General features: G+C 44.3%; 1 protein-coding gene across 2 annotated transcripts in view; it reads right to left on the bottom strand.

The window, feature by feature from the left end:
- The window catches only part of spop (speckle type BTB/POZ protein), a 99,293-nt gene that overhangs the window by 34,402 nt on the left and 43,862 nt on the right, over positions 1 to 21,029 (bottom strand). For both annotated transcript variants that reach the window (XM_084070966.1, XM_084070967.1), the window contains 3 exons: positions 12,629 to 12,907; positions 10,992 to 11,113; positions 4,429 to 4,580 (listed from right to left, as the gene is read on the bottom strand). In XM_084070966.1, coding sequence (XP_083927092.1) covers positions 4,429 to 4,580; positions 10,992 to 11,113; positions 12,629 to 12,706 — 352 coding nt within the window. In that variant the 5' untranslated portion in view covers positions 12,707 to 12,907. The remainder of the gene's footprint in view (positions 1 to 4,428; positions 4,581 to 10,991; positions 11,114 to 12,628; positions 12,908 to 21,029) is intronic.

Raw genomic sequence — 21,029 nt, 5'->3', positions numbered from 1 at the left:
AAAGACTGTGTGTGTGTGTGTGTGTGTGTGTGTGTGTGTGTGTGTGTGTGTGTGTGTGTGTGTGTGTGTGTGTGTGTGTGTGTGTGTGTGTGTGTGTGTGTGTGTGTGTGTGTGTGTGTGTGTGTGTGTGTGTGTGTGTGTGTGTGTGTGTGTGTGTGTGTGTGTGTGAGTTTGAGTGAGAGGTACCAAGATACCTGTCAAGTTCTGAGTGTCTGAGGACGTCAGAAAGATGAGAGCCAGCGAGAGAGAGAGAGAATAAGATTGAAGAGAAAGGGAAGAGAGGGGAAGAAAAGACTGAGGGTGAAAAAAGAGGTCTGGGCAGGAGATTGGAAGGAGAGAGAGAGAGAGAGAGAGAGAGAGAGGGGGAGACAGAAAGTGATGGGCACAGCAGAGGCTGCCAGGGTGTTTTAGTGAGCAGAGCATCCATATTCAGGTCTGTGGCTCTGGGGCACGCTTGGCACACAGAGCGAAAAGGTGGCCAGAAGACTGGCTGGCACGCCTGCAACTCTAAACAGCCAACACTGGAGCCAGAGTCAACAGTGGGCCGCACTAACTCACACCACCATGATTCTCCAACACAATCACGGTGTCTGTTCTCCCCAAAACCCCCCCCCATCCCCCACCCCCTCACTCTCTGTCTCTCTCTACCCATCTGTCATGCTACTTTCTCTGCCTGTCCCTCATGTACCCAACTTTATCAACAAAATCAACACAACTCCATTGGCCTGTGCTGAAAACCAATCCCCGCTCCCTCGCAGCCCATTGATCTGAAGCGTCAATTAGCCTGCTGCAGCACGTGGCCTTCAGCTAGCAACGTGTCAATCTATATAAGTGCACATTCATTTTCACCAGTATCTGATTTAGGTATGTAATCCTACAACACACAAAAAAACAGAACAGGTTGACAACCACTCTCAATCACATAAACATGCATGCGCGCACACACGCATACACACGCACGCACTTTGAGAAGAAAATCTAATCTTTATTGAAGAATGAGCTCTATAAGCTAGTGTCAGCACAAACATGTCTATTGACGTTCTTTCTACCAGTGTCAATACCATCTGATTATGTAAAGACTCCAATAACTTCTACTCCATTAGCCCTCCCCCATTCACCCACACAGAATGGCTGATCGCCTCCATCAGTTACCGAGGGCAACCATCTCTGACACGCTCTCTGTACCGAGAGCTTCGATTAAGTGAAGCAACGAGAGATGTGGAACCTTTAACTGCAAGAAGGATGCTACCCACCGTCAAAAACCCTGCTCTCTCGGCCAACATTATACAGACACAAGCACACTTAGCCTTTGGCTAGAACACAACAAAAGACTGCCGTCTGGAGGGAAGATTTAACAAGGAAGCTATTTTGAATACAAAACAGCTTGAATGAGAGGACAAGAACTTTCCATCTCTCCTCTCGGAGCTGTCACACAGGCAAAGTCTGCAGGGGGGCTGCTGCTCTCTCTGGCACAAGGGAGGGGGGAGAGGAGAGGAGGGAAGGGGGTGTCAAGAGACAAGTTACAACCTGCCTAGCAGTCTCCTAGGAGAGAACCAGCACATTAAGCAACAGAGAGAAATGATGTGTCCGGGCCGAGAGAGAGAGAGAGCGTGAGACACAGACAGACAGACAGACAGACAGACAGACAGACAGACAGACAGACAGACAGACAGACAGACAGACAGACAGACAGACAGACAGACAGACAGACAGACAGAGTGAGTGAGTGAGAGAGTGAGAGAGAGAGAGAGAGAAGGTGGAGTATGTGTTTGGGAGAGAGAGGGGATGGTGGGCTGCCACTGCAGCCTGAATCCATCTCCATTAGCAAGCAGGGACCATCAAAAGATCCAGAGGCATGTGCTGTCTCTGGTGATGGTGGTGGTGGGGGGGAGGGGGGGCCTTTGGGGCTGAGTGACGTCGGTGGAGCAACATCAAGATAATGGCTCGGTTTACCAGTCAAACCCCATACAACTGCGTTTACAGTACAGCATTCAAAGACTAGGCATCTGTTCCCATCTCCTCCTCTTGTAAGAGGATTCTCAAGAGATGAAATCAAGTCCTTTTATATTAATGTCAACAAAAGAAAACCTTGTAAGTGAGAGGTTTTGCCTCTTCCAGGAGGTACAAAGGTCGGAAAGAGAAATATAGATTCCAAATATTTCAAAGCCATACTTCAGTTCTTCAGCTGTGCGCTAGTACATTTCATCACTCTGACAGGACACCCTCCTGCTAGAGTAACAGTGGTGGACTCCCCCACTTTTTCCCTATTGATTATCTAGAACTGTGAAAAAACAAAAACAAATCTTAGCCTTAATATGCATAAGAAACTGTCGCTACAGGGATTGAGAGTGTAACGCCAGAGAGGTGACATGCCACATAAACAGTCCACAGACACACAGTTTTCTTAATTAAGGCACTTTGTTTTTATTTGGCCTTTTTTCCTGCAGGCCTGGATTAAATTGGATTCTAAATGATCCAGAACAGATAGAGCGATCTTTACCGCCATATTCTTAAACGGAGCTCTTACTAGAGCTCCTGTCACAATATGCTGGAGGTGGGGTAATTTTCTCCGGTGACATGGTGTGCAGAGCAGAGCGCCCAGCTCTCCCCGGGGGATGATAGGAAGATTGGAGGTGGGCATATGGCAGGAATCGGGTGGGTGGGTGGAGGTGTGTACACCAAAGAGCGCACCATTTACAGCCAAAAGCCCACGGGACGCCGAAAGAGAAGAGAACGAGAAAATGAGATCCTCTTCACTTCACTTCAACATTCAGTCTTCGGGGGTCATTTAAGAGAGGCAAACGCTCATGAAATAGCCATGTGGCATAGCGAAACAGCTTTGAGGCCTGTTTATTGCTCATAGCAGAGGCAAATCCTCTCCCCATTACCACATAACCACCTGCATAGGCGAGCCTGTAGAGCAAGCTTTACGCACGATTACAGCGGCAAGGTTCAATGTTCATGTCGTCTGCTGTTGTTGAAAAGTGAGAGGCAATGCTCGAGCACTGGGGGTTGGGTGGAACAAAGAAAAATTATTGCACAAAAAGAAAGTGACATCGACAAAGTGAAATGGAGGAGAGAGTGAGTGAGAGAGTCAGCGAGCAAACGAGGGATTGGGAGAACGGGGTGTGTGAGCGAGGGGTGGTCAAGTTCACACGGTAAGAGTGTTTCTGAGCAGGAAAATGATTTCCCTTTCTGCACAAACCTGCACCGCAGGGGGTTGTAAACATTCTCGCTGTGTTTGCCTCCCATACGCACAACACCTTCGCCTCCCTCCCCACTCTCTCCCAAACCTCCCACACAGTAAAATCCTGTGTGTTAATTGATGGATTTGTAACTGTGAGAGTGTACATATGTAACCAAATGGTTAGAGTTACATTCTACAGTGCACCTCCTCCCTCTCTCCCTATACCTCCCACCCTCTCTATCGCCCTATCTCCCCTCTCCATGTCTTCTCTGTGTCTGGTATATGCTGCAGGGTAATGTGGAGTGGGAGAGAGAGAGAGAAGAGGCAGCCAGAAAGCTTGATAACCAGGAAGCGGTCACATCTGGCCCTCGCTAATTCAATTCCACACAAGTTTGCTTTTGCTCCCCATAACATAACCTAATTAAAAATAAGCAGAGATTGGAAGCGAGTTCGTTTCCAATTCATCAGCGGGGGAGAGAGAAGCGGACGAAGACTTTTGAAAAAGGTTGGGTCTTTTTTAATTAAAAATCAAAATTGCCCCGCGCTACTCTGAATTATATATTTACAGGAAATGAATCCAACCTGCAGTGATTACACATGCCCATATGGCTATCGACACCTCACATTATTAGACACACTCAGAATATTAGACACACTCCACACTATGCCTACAGATTTGACCACCCCAGTGACGCAGGTATGACAGGGACTTTGAAAGTTTAAACCTGTAAAACTTACAGATGTCTTCCGGTATCTTTTCAGCACAAAATGTAGCTTTTGTAGCAGGAGAGAACAGAAGAAGGAACACAAGAGCTTCAGAAACAAGACTTCTATTCGGTTATGCTGTGTTTATACTAGCAGCTGCAAAAGCTACAAAACAACCAAGCGTCGTCTTTGAAGTGTGAAAAGCGATACAAATATTAAGGAAAATATAAAGGCGTGGGAATTGTGTTGAGAGAGAAGGTGAGTGGAAATGGTGAAACAAAAACAAATTAACGCTCCATTTAATTGCTGAGAAACGTTGAAGGTATAGCTCAACTTTTTTTGTTTTTGAAAATTATTTGTATTCACATTTTCAAGTTGTTTTCTATAACATACAACCACAAAGACAGTACATGTGTCTTCAACTTGCTGGCTTCCATTTGTTACGTGAATGAGTGATGGAGGGCTTGGAGGACTTGAGTGTGTTCAGCAGTGCTATGCAGAAGGGGTTGGTTAAAGCCATATTAATGCTGTCTCACCCATGGCTTTGGTCTCCTCTCCCTTGGTGTTGAGGATAGAAAACTTAAACTTGGCGCGAACCTCACTCTTTGGACAGCTGACCAGGAGCAGGTAAAGGGACAGGTAGTCTTTACTCTCCTCGTCCAGACCCTTAGGATTCACACGTAAACACCTGAGGAGAAGAGGGGGGGGGGGGAGAACATCCTAAGAAATGGAGAGAATAGAAATAATGCAATAGTGCATCGGTTGCATTTTTTGGCGTCTGCAACAGCCATGTTCTTTCTGCAGGTGATGCAGTGATTGCCCAACTGTTGCACCATCTACGTGTCTTCTGCCGATGGGAGAACATTCGAGTATTATACTGCAAAGGCCATTGTTGTCATTGCTGCTTGTGTGTTGACAAGTCATTTTTCTTTTTGCTGCCTGTTCTGTGGGTTTTATCCCATGAGAAACTACAGTGCATCAGAGCTCAGCTAGCTCCCAGCCAAATCACGGGAACAGCAGTCGCAGTGGGTGTTTTAAAGGCTCACATCACACGTCTTCATTCACTCCAGGGTGAAGCTGCTGTTGAGCTCTGACGAAGCATCAGATCCCTCACTCGCTTTCTCAACCGTAAGCCTGATTTATACTGGTGTCTCGCACCTAAAATAGCAGATCTACAAGCTTGATCTACAAGCTTGTGTGTCGATCAACAAGTTACAACGCGTCGCAGCGCAACACATTGTGAGCTTGCAGATCAGCTATCTTTGGTCTGAGACATCATGCAACTAAGCATAAGTCCCCCAATCTCCTAAAAAACGGCACCCTACAGTTCTATTCCTTCCAGAACAAAAGCTGGCAGGTGAACCACCTAGTAAACTATGAACCACAGGGAATGCAGCCTTGGGTGGAAATGTAGAAACACTTCACATAACGCTGGTGACATAACAAGGGACTGGCCACCTCCGAACTCTGCACACAGACAAGGCCGGTCAATATCAGCCAAACGGGGTCATCACCAGTCAATGCTGTATAATAATGATAGCAGGAAACTGTCCAATAAGTTCAATACTTGTCTCACTAAATGGCCCTGTCAAAAACTATTGAAAAAGTGTAGAGACAATATCAATGTGTGAAACAGGCTTATCCACCGGAGTCCCTCAGGGCTCTATACTAGTGAATTTTTTCTACTAGTGCATGTTTTCTGTTATTGTGGGGAAAGCTTTCACTGAAAATAGCCGATCGACAAGCTCACAACGCGCCGCAGCGTGTCTTAAGTGGTTATACACTGCACTACCAGCACTTCTGATTTCTTATAGATCTACACAGTGATATTCTCACAGTGTTTGCACCACCTGGGACAACGAGATAGGCATTGGGAGTTATTGTCTCCGCCAGGCCGAAAGGCATGGCGAGAGAGTATGTTTTACCCTCCGTCCGTCCGTCCTTGTGTGTGTCCTGTCTGTGTGTTACCAGCTAATATCCGGCACCGTTGGCCCGGTCGCTGCAAAACTGTGCACACACACTCCCTGGATGCCAATTCAGAACCTCTGCCTCAAAATTTTCACATGGGCCTGTTATAGCGCTACCTGGAGGCCGATTTACGCAAAACCCATTTTTTTACATTACTCCTACAGATTTTATCCAAACGTCATGCAAATCGGTACACAGTATCTCTATAGTCATGTGATCAACACGGATCTGTCCGATTTCCCATATTCCATCCTCATTGACTAAGGTTTGCTTCCAAAATTTGCAGGATTGGTCCGTTTTGAACAAACTGCCTCAAATCATGAACGCAGCTTGCGATTTCCGTGAAATTTCACAAACGCATTCCCACTAGGCCAAGGAAGAAATGGCACCCTTTTTCACATTGGCCTGTTATAGCGCCACCAGCAGGTCTATTTTAGCAAAACACATTTTTGGAACAAAATGCCTCAAATCATGAATGCAGTGTCCGATTGCCGTGAACGACCTAAGAATAAATGGCACCCTTTTCACATTGGCCTATTATAGCGCCACCAGGAGGCATCTGCATAGTACAGTACAGCTCAGGCTTTACCCTTTTAATGTGTGCCCTCTTGCTGTGGGTTAAATAATGCAGAATAATGTTCTGTGCACACACACGCACATGCACACACACGCACGCACGCACGCACGCACGCACGCACGCACACACGCACGCACGCACGCACGCACGCACGGGTAAAAAAAGAAAGAAGCTAAACACAATGCAGTCATTTCCCAGCAAGCATTCAAGCATTTCCTCACACATGAATAGGAGCAAACTTACTTAAACGTAAAAGTTCACTGTTTTTACTGTAATGAATGCGACAGGGGTCCCCTAAGCTCAAAACGTGTTATGAGCTTGTAGATCTGCTATTTTTGCCGAATGTTCACTTATTTTCCGGTGAATGTATGCCAATTATGACATGCCCTGAATAGGGATGCAAGGGATCAAGTGGTTAAAATCGAGCTATTCTTGCTTACTTTAGTTGCGAAATGTGACAAAAATTACCAGCTATGGTGTAACCCCAAGCTAAGGCAGGAAAATGGTTGTTGTGACACAGGGAAGGCATGATATTTTGTACAATTTACAATTCTTTTAGGCATTTAGCAGATGCTTTTATCCGAGCAATATTATCCATTATAATACAGCAGGATCAAATGTGCTTGTATTTTGTGCATGTGTCAGCAAGTGGGGCACTTATCACCCTTTCTGTCTAGGAAGAATCTCACTCAAATGTGAGAGACTTAACAGCTCGGCAGAAGACACCCCCCAAATTAAAAGGTCTACGGATCTACATCCTGTGTTGAGGAAGGCTAGGCAGCGCTTGTACTACCTCAGACAGCTGAGGAAATTCCAAGTGTCACAGAAGAGCCTGAAATCCTTCGACTCGGCTACTAAACAAAGCATTCTGACGGGGGCTATCACCATTTGCTACGGAAATAGCTCCTCTTGGGACCGGCGAGCCCTGCAGACGGTGGTGCGCTCGGCCGAGCGCACCACAGGGACTTCACTCCCCTCCCTGGGAGTCATATTCTAGGAGGTGCCGGATATATATTCTGTATATTTGCTTTTTTGGTTGAAACATATATAGATACATATCCTCTGTGAATAACCCAGGGAAGGTGCATTTCTAAACTGTATTCATTATATCCTAGTCTATGGTCATTCACTACACCAATGTCTGTGTACTGCCGTTTTTGCACGCTTACATTTATATGTTTTTTACACTTTATTAGTTACTGTATTACTACTACTAATAGTACTTTACTTGAATTATTACCTTGGTCACCTTATACAGTCTTGTGGAGTATAACTGCACATACTGAACATGAGCATGTGACAAATAAAAAAAAAGCTCTTATAAACTTTTAAATGGTTCAGGGGGATGGTATATTCGACTCTCTTCTCTACATTCTCCCCCTCGGCCAGATCCTTCGCCACCATGGCCTCCGTTTTCACTGCTACGCAAACGACACACAGCTCTACCTCCCCTCCAAAACCATTAACGCTACCACCCACTCCACCCTCACCACCTGCCTGACTGGCATTAAAACCTGGATGCAAAAAAACTTCCTGAAACTTAACTGCAATAAATCCGAAGTCCTCATTATTGGTCCAGATGCCCTCACCCGCTCCACTCATAACTTCTCCCTGAACATTGACTGCTCCATTGTCACCCCCTCCATCAAAGTCCGCAGCCTTGGTGTCATCCTTGATCCCACCCTCTCCTGCACTCCCCCCCCCCCCCCAAAAAAAAAGAAACGCACCTGGGGTGACAGGGCTTTTTCAGTTTCAGCCCCCTCCCTTTGGAACCCTTTTTCAGACTCGCTTTCCCTGCCTAACTCAAACCAAATCTCCCTTTCTGCGTTTTAGTCTTAGCATAATGTTTTTAGCCTTTTTAACTTTTTGCTCCTAATAAAGTTCTTTATTTTGATTTGTTTTGTAAAGCGACTTTGGGTACTAAGAAAAGCACTATATACATCTGATGTATTATTATTATATTCTGTATTCAATGCAGACTATGTGCAGGTCTGAAATCTGTCGACAGTATTCAACCAATCACAGTGGCTCCATGTGAGCCATCAGTTCTCTTCCGCTGCAGCGGAAAGTGAAGTGACGTAGTGAAATTACATTTTCTGACATTATATTTTGAAGTTTCAGTCTGAAACGGCCTCCTAACCAAAACCAGAGGGTTCCATCCCTTCAGGCTATGGCACGGTGGAATATCACTCACAGCAGCCGTGTGGAGCAGAGTGCTAGTTTTTGTAGCCTGCAGGCGCACGCTGCCCATGGGATAGAGAGACGGCCAATGTGCAGAATGTTTGTTACCAAGTGGCTTATTACTAACCTAAAATGTTTTCAGATATATATTTTAGTGTGCTGATTAAGTTTACAATGAGTAATACACCGTCTGGACGTCATCTTGAATGAGGTTCAAAACGGAGTATAAAATCAGCTGTGTTTGGAGGAACGTGCAGCTATGGTAATCACACAGGTGAATGAAATCAAGATTAATTTATATTCATACAGGTCTATCTTTTGATATAAAATACACAAAAAAAATGGCATCTATTGTTAGGTATGTCCATATCATGACCTATGCTCTAAAAGTATGAAAAACGTATTTTTCATTTCACTACATCTTTAGTCTCGCATAGCCAGACGACTATTTCTAAATCTCCGAATGCTTTATAGTCTGTAACTACACCTCCCGAAATCCGAGGTAGGAAGCTGGCATCTGTTTGTCATTTCCGTTCACGAAAAAATATTTTAAATATCTTTACATTTTATTTTTTAATTTCCATTTCTGCTAAGCAGCAAGCTATATATGCTTAGATAATTCTAATAGGATACATTTGTGCGACTGTAAAGACGAAACGGAAGTGGGGGAGGTGGGGCTTCAGCTTTCCCCAAACTCACCAACAGAGCTTCCGTATTACCAAAAGCATTTGAAAAGTGTGGGAGGCAACAGTTTGGCCACGCGAGACAACTACGTCTTTAACCACCATTTTAACCCTAATAGAGGTTCCCTCACATCTAGATTTTAATATAGGATATACTTCATTGTACGTCAAATAGCCAATCTACAGTACAAGCTTATAGATCTGCTATTGTTTGCTATTGTCTGTTTTTGCCAAATGTTCTTCTATTTTCACCAAAGGTTCGTCCATAATGATATGCCCATGGATACTGTAGTCCAGGGCAATAGGGATACTTTCATGCAAATCAGTCTAAATGCACCAAATCTGGCCCAGATGTAGCCCAAGGCATGCTCTAACGATTTAGCTAGAGCGCCTGAGCCAATACATTCTATATGGCCGCCACCTGAAAAAGGTTTTGGATATAACTATAGCTTACCTTATAATAAGGTAAGCATTCCAACATGTTTCTAATAGTCAGAAAACATGGAATAGACACATGCATTTGTAGCTCATCTGGTTCAAAAGTTATATCCAAAACCTTTTTCAGGTGGCGGCCATATAGAATGTATTGGCCGTATGGGCCGAATGTATTTGCATATCTCCAAACACTTTAAAGACTATAGTGTTTTATAATACTAAAAGCAATAACAAATACATAAAATAAATCATAACACACGACCATTGCTATGCTATAACTAATTTTAACACATTTTTGAAAAGCCAGGATTTAATGTATCTTTTAAATGTTATTTTACTGAAACAATAGAACATGAGTAGAACCAAGCCATTACCCAATGCTTAACACCAAGACAAATTACTAGCAACCATTTGTTGCCTAGAAATAAACGTTCCTGATTCTGATATAAACACATTGTTCATTTTCTGTTGAGCATTGTGTACAGACAGTTTGCTGTATCAATAGGAATGCTTTCTATTCTTCGATTGTTCTATTGTTTCAGTAAACATCTGTGACATCTGCAAGATACTGTACATAGGCTGTTTGTTTTCAACACTTTGATCTTAACTCATTCCTACAACTCTACTCCCAATCTGGGTGGAAAATGTTATGTTTAAGTACATTTGGGTGGTAGTGGCCTATTTGGTAATATATATGCAAATTAGAGTTCTATAGGATAGGTTTAATCATACATTTGAGCATTACAATTACAATGTTTCTAATGCTCAAAATGCATAAAATAGACACCAAGTTTGCCAAATGTGTCAAAGGTTAAGGTAAAACTCATTTTCATATAGCCACCATCTTGAAAATATTCAAATTAGGGGTCCAGACACACCCATCATCATAAAGCTAAGCATAGCAACATGTTTCTAATGGTCAAAGTGGTGTATGTGTATCTCATCTGATTCAAAACTTATAGCCAAAACCTTTTTCACATGGCAATATTGGATTGGCTGCTATGGCAACCCCAAAGGTGACCAGCAGCTCGGGCACCCTCACAACATTTTTATAAGAGCATGCCCTGGGCTACATCTGAGACAAATTTGATGCTTTTAGATAAATTTGTACACATTTACCCTCCCTAAAGAAACTGGACTGCTAGGGTTCATGTGGTTACAGTGAATTTGAGACAGTTGTGATATCAAGATAAGCTGGTTAGGTTTACTGAGAAGCTGCATGGCAATAGCTTCTGTATTGCCTGCCTCTACTCACCATTTGAGTTTGTCATTGGCTCCAGACGAGAAAGTAGAGCTTTTGATGACTTCTCCCATCTCCTCACGGCAGAAGCTGAAGTTGTTGATGGTCCACATGTAGGAGAACTTCACCACTTTTATCTGGGCAGAGAGAGAGAGAGAGAGAGAGAAGAGAGAGAAGAGAGAGAGAGAGAGAGAGAGAGAGAGAGAGAGAGAGAGAGAGAGAGAGAGAGAGAGAGAGAGAGAGAGAGAGAGAGAGAGAGAGAGAGAGAAGAGAGGAGAGAGAGAGAGAGAGAGAGAGGGGGGGGGGGGGGGGGGCACAGGATGAAACCAGACCTCCTTATTTATATATTCTACAGTATATGGGTAAGTGGTGTTTGGTCAGTCAGAACTTCAAAACCGTACATCAAAACTGCCTTTCATCTTAATAAACACTGACAACAAACGGAAGGAGAGAAGAAAGGCTATTATAAAAGAGGCAACAACAGCAAAAAAAAATGTCTTTTTCAAGGACAGAAGGATGAGATGACAAAAAAAAGAGGCATCATCAATGAAAAACATCATATACTCTGCTTTTAACAGGCGGCTGCTATCAGAACCAGCAGGTCTTAACCTTGCACTGGCTAAAACAAGCACACAAACATAGCTTGCATTCAACACCAAGGTTTAGCACTTAACTAAGGAAATGTGTGAAATGTGTTTAGTACTCAACCAAGGAAATTTTGTGCAGACGCAAAATTACAAAGTAGGTTCATAATACCGTACATAATTAAGCAATGCAGTACACAAAAGTGCCACAGCATTATTTGCTCCCCTCTCTCTTCCCCTTAACTGCGCTATGCGCCCTGATCAATGCAATCAGTGTGTGTGAGTCCAGAGATCCCATAGCCCGGAGGGAACAGGAACGTCGGCTGACACTGTGATTGGTTACATCAAAACATTGTGATTGTGAGGTCAGGGTTCAATCCCCGGGCGGGTCATACCGAAGACTCTAAGCATGGGACCCAATGGTCCCTGCTTGGCACTCAGCATCAAGGGTTGGTTTGGAGGTAAGTCCCTGCGACATACTAGTGCATGTCCAGGGGGTGTACTCACACTCAGTGTTGGGCAAGTTACTTTTAAAGACAGTCACGCTATCCACACTTGTTTGAGGACTATACGGATGGAAATTTGCATTCGCTAAATACGGCATACAGCACTTAATCATATGTATGTATTACGCTATAACTAGGCAAAGTTTGAACTTAGTGTGAGGTGGTGCAACTGGCCCCTGGTGTAGCAGCAATAAACCTGGCACAGCAGCAATGATATACTGTACCTATTCAACACCCAATTAAGACACTAGGCTGGCCTTAACGTTATTTACCCAATTAACTGTATGTGTTGTTCACACAGATACATGGCTCAAAAAATAGAACCTTTTCCCATGTTGGAGGTTAAATTCCCACTGGGCCACCTGTGCTAGTAATGTATTGTATGCATGTATGCACATGTGGATTTGTCATTTTCTTAGAATATCACGTGATATTGGCTATGCCATACACACACACACACACACACACACACACACACACACACACATATACACATACACATACACATACACATACACATACACATACACATACACATACACACACACATTCCGTTCCTCACCTGAGTATAACACCAGCTCTCAGCAACGGGGCCACTGGACATTTCCGCAGGGGGAGGGGGGCTCGGAACTCTGGACATTGCCAGCGTTGATGCAGAGAGGACCTGAGTGGGGCCTGAGCACCAGACAGGAGGAGAGGGGAGTGGGGGTGGGGCGCGGCAAGGCAAATGCCCCACCAAAAAAACTAAGAGTCAGTTAATGTGGCCACCCCCAAAAACAAGACGTCCTTCACAGACGCTCCCAGAACAGCACAGGAACACATCCAGAATGCAACAGGCACCCTGTAATGACACAGAAACACAGTCATTGAAATAAGGTGTGTGTGTGTGTGTGTGTGTGTGTGTGTGTGTGTGTGTGTGTGTGTGTGTGTGTGTGTGTGTGTGTGTGTGTGTGTGTGTGTGTGTGTGTGTGTGTGTGTGTGTGTGCGTGCGTGCGTGCGTGCGTGCGTGCGTGCGTGCGTGCGTGCGTGCGTGCGTGCGTGCGTGCGTGCGTGCGTGCGTGCGTGCGTGCGTGCGTGCGTGCGTGCGTGCGTGCGTGCGTGCGTGCGTTTTGTGCATGCGTGTGGATGTACAGTATTGTATGTGCATGTGCATCTACACTACAGTATGTGTGTGTCAAGGCATATCCTAATTGAATAGTTAGACTAATTGAGCAGTATTTCCCAGCAAGTAGGACATAACAGCTATGAACTAATTTGCTTTCAAAGGGCTGCGGCATTCAAAAGTGCAGCGCACCCTTTCAGTGAGGAAAAGCATTCATTTATCCATCTGCGGCTTTGCCCTTTGTTTTCACTCTGAATAGAGCAGAGAGTTGCTTCACCAGCCAAGCTGTGCCCATGAACCGGAACTCTAAGTGAGGGGGCAAGACTTAAGACTTTCATTTCAACTTGCCAGTTTCCACTTGTATATATACACACGTATATACACACACACACACACACACACGTACACACACACACACACACACACACACGTACACACACCCCCACACACACACACACCTTTCAAAAGACAATATTGACCGAGAAAGGTCAAAGCCAGTCTTTTTTATTTCTTAGTGTGGGAGATTTAAGCCAGAGTTATACTTAGGTGTGCGACACGATGCACAACCACAAGTATAAATCCGGCATTACAGCGTGTGTCACGGTGGCACCACCTCTCACATCGACTCATTATTTTTCCCTTTCATTTCCTTTTCCTTTATTACATCTGCTGTGGTCTCTTGAGAGTGAACACCTCTTATGAAAAATCTAAACTGGCAATTTAACAGTTTGGACCCCCCGTCACCACCACCACGACCTCGCCCCTCCTTCTCTTACCGCCCTCATCTGTCATTTCTGTTCATCCGCCATGCGTTTCATAATATCCAAGTCATCTCACAGGGTCTCTGTATCCTATCCTCTCTCTGTGGCCTTTCTCATTCAACCTGCCCCTGTCTACCCACAGAAGACCTGTTCCCGTCTGCTGCTTAATTGGTGGCTGATTGAAAGGGAAGTTCAGGACAAAAACTCAGCAGAAACTAGCTATGAGTGCGAGTCGACAAGGAACGTAGAAACTTTAGATGGAGATGGTAAAAGAGCGCGAAGAGTGGGAGATAAAGAGTGAGATGCACACGCACAGCCTCAGACGTAGACACAACTTAATTAATGTTTAGAGATAACATCCAGTTGCATGCATCAGATCTTGCTAAATTCAGTGCCCCCTTTCCTTCCTTTCTTGCTATTTGTATCTGATGAAAAACACTGGTGGCATTTTCACTCAGTAAAACAATAAAATATTAATCACAAAAGTTGGAGAACAAGGCAGCACTGATTTGCAATTTAAATTACCTGAGACTTCCTGGCAATTAATTATAGTCTATGGGAGCGAGTGAGGGCGCGTACACAAATATGAGCATGCATGTCTGTGCATGTACTGTGTGTGTGTGTGTGTGTGTGTGTGTGTGTGTGTGTGTGTGTGTGTGTGTGTGTGTGTGTGTGTGTGTGTGTGTGTGTGTGTGTGTGTGTCTTTGCTAGTGCTCCATTCAGCTGCACATCTTAAAGCTCCATTTTCCCACCATCTTGTCTTTGCATCCTGTCGCTTAAAGGTTGCTGTCATCGCAAGTAATCACCGGGAATCACTTTAAGAAAACATGACAACACTGGCAGCCTTGCTAACAGCCTCGCAGCTTTCTAAATATACCCAGGTGACACTTAACAAGAATGAAGCCGAAGATGATGCCGTTTTTTTTTCTTCTCGCGCGCTCTCTTCTCCTTTTCATGACAAATATCAAGGACACAGCGGCAGGAAAGCATCAACAGTAACAACTCAGAGATGCTAGAGATGTTAAGCTAGAGATGTTACACCCCCCCTCAGATATTTCATTTGTCATGTGACTCAAACGATGACAGCGTGGATGAGGAAAATACCTAACAGGTGATAATGCGCGAGGCACTGAGAAAATAAATATTGTCACAGTAAGCGTTAAACCCCCAAGGGCCATTAAAAGACAAAGCAGAAGGTAATGGAGGTGGGGTGTTTCAGGAAAAAAAAAGGAGTGGGAGGGTGTTAGTCAGAATGTTTGATCGAGCAGCACCAGACAGGTGTCCTCTGGATAGGACGGGGAGGAGCTGTCGTGCAGATCATGAACAAGGACGTAAATGCAGACACAAATGACAGAATAGAGGCGAAAGATAAAAGTGGGAAACAAGGACACCGGCATGTAGGAGAGGAAAAGGAGAGGAAAGAAAGAAAGAAAGAAAGAAAGTTTTATGTTTGTGTGAATGAGCACATAAACGTGTGTACATAAAGAAAGTGAAGCTCTATGCACAATGCTGTCCTGTGCCTTCCTTTCAGATTAGAGCTACTGGGGAACCACAAGAAGAGAGTGATACCAGGAGCCCATTTATATTCATTACACAGAGAGTCTCCTCTCACTCTGTCTCAACCCCCCCCCCCCCCCCAACACACACACACCACCACCCTCTCACACCAACACCCTCTGTCACTCACACCTCAACAGGCCACGGGCCCACGGCAGAATGAAGGGTCGTCTGACAACACAACAGGCAGCTACTGTATATCCTACCTCCTCTGGGTGCATGAGAGTTAAGTGATGTAATGCTGTATCCAGCTCTCCCCAGAGCATGGAGACCGCTGGAGGGCTGCTAGCTTCCCTCAGACTGCCTTAGTTACTGGTCTTGGCCATGTCACTGTGCTAGAACAAATTTGATTACAGCTTCAGACAGCGGTGTCAAGACAAATGATGAAGATCTCAGATGACTGGACAAAGATAGTTCGAATTAAAGCAATAGCATTGGCTATTTGTTTTGTCATTATCATTAATAAAACGGACAGGCACAAAAATGTGTTACTTTGGCATGAAATTGTGTTATTGATTTTGCTAAATGTATTGTAGAATTTGCATATTTGATTACCTAGCAATGTCATTCCGTGTGGTTCAGTCAAGCTTTCCTATTACCACTTTCAACCTATTTTGGGTATGTCATTAAAGGCAAAAAGATAAATAACTAGAAAAGTGTGCTTCTCGGAGCGCAGATCCTCACCAGTCCAGGTTACCTACCCAGGGCCTGTAAAGTTTGGAAGGCTATCAAAGCCAATTGGAATGGAAACTGCTAGATCTGACTGATACATCTTGATCACATGACTGCAGAGATCATATGTACCAATTTCTCCTGAGGTTTGGACAGAATTTGCAGGAGTAGTGTCAAAAGTGTTTTTGGAGAAAATGCGAAATAGCAGAGAATCTAGTTCGGCACTAACGGCCAGCGCATTTAGTATTGTTGATCCATGATCCAAGGAATCCAGGGAAAGATTGTTCAGTCTAAGGTTCAAGAGTTCTGGGCCAAAACGTGAATTCTCCTGTTCTAGCGCCACCATGAGGGCAGAGGTTTTTCCTTGGCCTACTGGGAGTGTGCATGCAGTTTCACGCCAATCGGTCCAATGGCACCAGAGATTAGCTGTTCACAGACATACGGACGGACAAACAGACTCAAATGTGTGAGTACATAATCCTCCGCCTTCCTGGCGAGGATAGATAGCAGATCTACAAGCTCACAATGCGTATCCTCACACTGAGCTTTTAGATGGGCTATTTTTGTGCAAAACCGTCATACAACTAAATATAATAAAACCTTTATCTCTCTGACAACATATTGAGCACAACGTTGGTAAAATGATATAGTACAGTACATGTAATGGCCAAAATGAGGGTTCTCAGACCTTCACTGATATAGGAGGTGACAAAGCAAAGGGGTGGAAAACCTTCAGCATTACATTACTCTGGTATAGCATTCTGTAGACTCTCACAGAAAAGAAAAATGTATTCATTGTATAAAAAACACTATAAAGGACACGTGTGCGCGCACGCACACAACACACACACACGCGTGCGCACACACGTGTGTCACACACACGCATACTGTACTGTACATACACATCGCTCCATTTAAATTCTCTTTCACTTGCGACATGAAAGAGAAACATCAAATACATGGCATCACTTGCTGGCCTCTCCCTCAGGGCCTAACTTCCTGCTGGGAAGAGAAACATGGGGTGAGGAACCGAGACACTGCCACCAGGTGGCTGGGGGAGGTGCTGCATGATTCCAGCGCTTGTGAAAAACAAGGGTGGTGTGGCAGGGGAACACTTGAGTATTTAGAGTAGGGTCACCTTGCATGGTGTAGTAGAGAGAGGAGACAAACAATGAGACAGAGAGACAACATGCAGGGACCAGAGAGGTTTGCCACAATCACTGAAAACATGGTGGAACACTTGGGCTAGCTAAGTGATTTGAGCATTGCAGGCTTTGAGTATATGCATACATTTGCTGAAACTAATGAAATGTCTTCTTTACCAAGACATTTACTAGCAATGCTGTTCAATCTCTTGCCCCCCACACACACCCCTCCCCCAGTGATGGTGAATTAATTAAGCCTGTTCATTATAAGGTCAGAATCCATAAAAAAAAAAAACGTGTGGAGTGCAGAGTGGAAACAAGCAACATTTTGGAGACTGATCAATTACCCCTCCATGAGCAGACCCTTGCCCCCCACCACCACCACCACCACCACCATTTCTACAACACACATTTATTTGGAACACTCAATGCTAAACTAAGGGGTTTTTTCACCACCCCAGAGTTCAGCGGTTCGATTCCTCCATCGTGCAGCTGGGATGCAGAGCGTCTAAAATGTTTCTTTTCCACTGGAACAACAGTATATTGCTGGGTAAAAAACATAAATTAAATGGCGGCATAGGCTCTCCAAGACTAATTCCAACAGTTAAGTACTGTTATGTTCCCATGTGAGATGAATATAATGGGTATGGTACTTAATGCTCCTGCGAGAGATTTCTATAAGCATATGAGGCTAGGAATTTGGAGATGATAAAATATGTGTTTGGGATGAACAGAAACAATTAATATCCATCTGCAGGCTGATAGACCGGTTAATTTTACTTTAAAAAAAACTCTCTACTCCAGTCCAGATCTCTTTCTCTCCCTCTCTCTCTTTTATGCACATCAAACAATAATGGTTAATAATGATTGTTTTCAACACAATCTGATCACATTATGGATCAAAAAGAGGTGGTTGTGGAACAACAGCGCCTATCCGCCTCGCTCCGAGGAATGCGTAATTTATACTCTGTCGTACGACGGTGTCGCTTGCTGAAAATAGCAGATCTACAAGCTTACAACGCTTCGCATTCCGCTATTTTCGCCGACTGACATCATTGCACGATGAAGTAAAAATCCGTCTGTAGTCCTGGTACAGTAGCCCCTGACATTTACTCACTTGGAGAGAGACAGACAGAGACAGAGAAAGAGAAACACCGAGAAACGGAGAAAAGAGAGAGTGAGAAAGATCCAGACAGAGATGGCAAGGAACAGTGAGCACACATGCATGACAGGGTTGAGCGTGACCTCGACAGCGGGCTGAGTGGAGACGCTGGAGTGTGTCGGACTCAGGGCCACAGGAGGTGTGATGGATTAAGAGGCCCTTCCTGGAGCATGGAGCGAGCCGTGCTGAAACAACACCACCGTCCCATGCCCCCACTGTCTTCCATTGTCTCTTGCTCCTTTAAAGAATGCTGCCTTTCTCTCTATTGCTGTCCCATTAGAGTCGTTCACCCACATACATACATCATTTCCTTCACATATTTCTCTCAGCAGGCTCTCTAATACCCACACAAGTTTGCCATAAAACGTGTCTCACAGCCGTACCCTCCTTCACTCTCTCTAATGCTTGTCTTGGGGAGAGGGAGGGCATTTCCTGAATGTCACAAGATCTGCTGAACCCAGGGATGTGTCTGCCAACTTCTAAAGGCCAGTTCTAAAAGCCCTCAATGTACTGTATGCTATTTGATGCCGTTAAATCTCTTGCGTCATTGACAGACACTGGTTCACAGCAATGTTATAATAGAATAATAATTAATCTCGTCTCTCATTTTTAGGACTACATTGTCCTTTAGAGGGCTACTATACATGTAAAAGGACTATTATTGATGGATGAGTCGTGCAACAATTTGTGGCTACATTCAACATCAAAAACGTTTCCAAGCTCTGCCAGTGAGAACCCACTCTATAGCTGCGACCCGACCATGCAGCTGGTATAAGCCACTCTGTCAGTCTGTTGGTCCATAGACAGCTGCTTGGAAAGCAGAGAGGGATATAGTGTGAGTGAGGGATTGTAAGGGCTACTTTATACAACAGAAATAACCGTTATAACTGCAGGAATGGCCGTAGTCTATTTGGGGAGTTGGGGCATGAGCCAAGGAATCCAGGGTTGTTGTTGTTGTTGTTGTTGTTTTGTACCACCTACGGTTCAAGAGTTATAGGCCAAAACGTGAAGCAGCTATTTATAGCGTCGCCACGAGACTGGTTTGAAACATTTGGCCTACTGGGAGTGTGCAACGTTTCACACTGCTTGACCAGTCAGGCAGTCCCGGAGATTAGCTGCTCACAGACAAACACACATGACGAGACGGACGGACAGGAGTGAAAACAGTCTGCAACCTTTGGCCGTCTCGTCTGGCGGAAACAATTATGAGTGAGGATTCAATCATGTGGGCCAACTCAGTGTAAGTGTGGGTTTGGAGGTAAGGACTGTATCTTAATACAAAATTGACAGACACAGTGAGCACCTGGTGATTAAATTTGTCTTTAGATGCTTGCACAAAAAATTAAAGACCGTAGCCAACCACTACCCTGCTACGCAGCTAGCTATACCATAATGAATCCATTTAATTAATCTCCAGGTATAAAGCCCTTTTGAATGGTCAAATGTGTTTGGATTCAGTAAAAACATATCCAGATTTATTTATATACTCAATCGTTTATGCAGTGTCAAGTGGGCCAATGGTCATACCTTCTTCATATAAATTCAAGCCCCTTTCTTGACTCTCATATCTAGGCCCTTACATTGTCATCAGTCATTATTAGTTACAATTGTACAGCTGCATAGAGCAAGGCTAGCCTACTGTAACACAAGAAAAAGAAAACCATGGTCACAAACACCCATTTGTCTCTCTCAGAATAAGGAGCAATCAAAGGGTACTGCACAAAAAGGGGCACTTCAGAATAATCCTTCATAACGTAGACTGGCTGAGCTGACCGGCAATAAATCAAAATATAGGCTACAAACAGTTTATACTGTAATAGGCAGTGGTGGGTGCTGTCCATGCGTCTGTGGTTAGAGACTGCTTCAGGAAAGTTGATTAAGCTTTTGTCAAGATCTTGAACAGTCTCCTCATAGAGCTTTTCAATTCAAGGGGTAACGTTTTACGGGATGGGACTGTGTATTCCATTTACATGTATCCAAAAGTTATGATTAACGTTGCATTTCACCTGCATGCGACATGACCTCACAGTCGTAGTGATGCTAGTAATGGATTGCTGTTGTGAAGAGTCTTTAGGCATCTCTTACTACTGTCCCAATCTCTCCATCTTGCTAGTGTATGGCCCTGTCATTTGAAAGTTTCAGCATGTGTGCTTTTGTGGGAGAGAGAGAGAGAGAGAGAGAGAGAGAGAGAAACAGAAAGAGAGAGAACTACAAAAATGTGCTCTTCAGAGCACCAGGCCAGTAGTAGAAGTCAATCTTAGCCAATCAGGACTGTCTTGATGACATGGCTATAGAGATAATGTGAACCGATTTGCGTGATGTTTGGAAAGCATCTTTAGGAGTAATAGCAAAAAATGTGTTTTAGCAAAAAGCGGCCTCCTGGTGGCCTAATAATAGGCCAATGTGAAAAGGGTGGCATTTGTTCCTCGGCCTAGTGGGAATGTGCGTGCAAAGTTTCAAGGCAATCGGACTGTGTTCATGATTTGAGGTATTTTTTTCAAATCGGACCACTCCTGCAAACTTTGGAAGCCAATCTTAGCCAATTAGGATGGAATATGAAAAAT

This window comes from Gymnoscopelus microlampas (genome assembly GCF_963454915.1).
Source record: "Gymnoscopelus microlampas genome assembly, chromosome: 11".
Lineage (NCBI taxonomy): Eukaryota > Metazoa > Chordata > Actinopteri > Myctophiformes > Myctophidae > Gymnoscopelus > Gymnoscopelus microlampas.
This window is presented reverse-complemented; position numbering and strand designations above follow the sequence as displayed.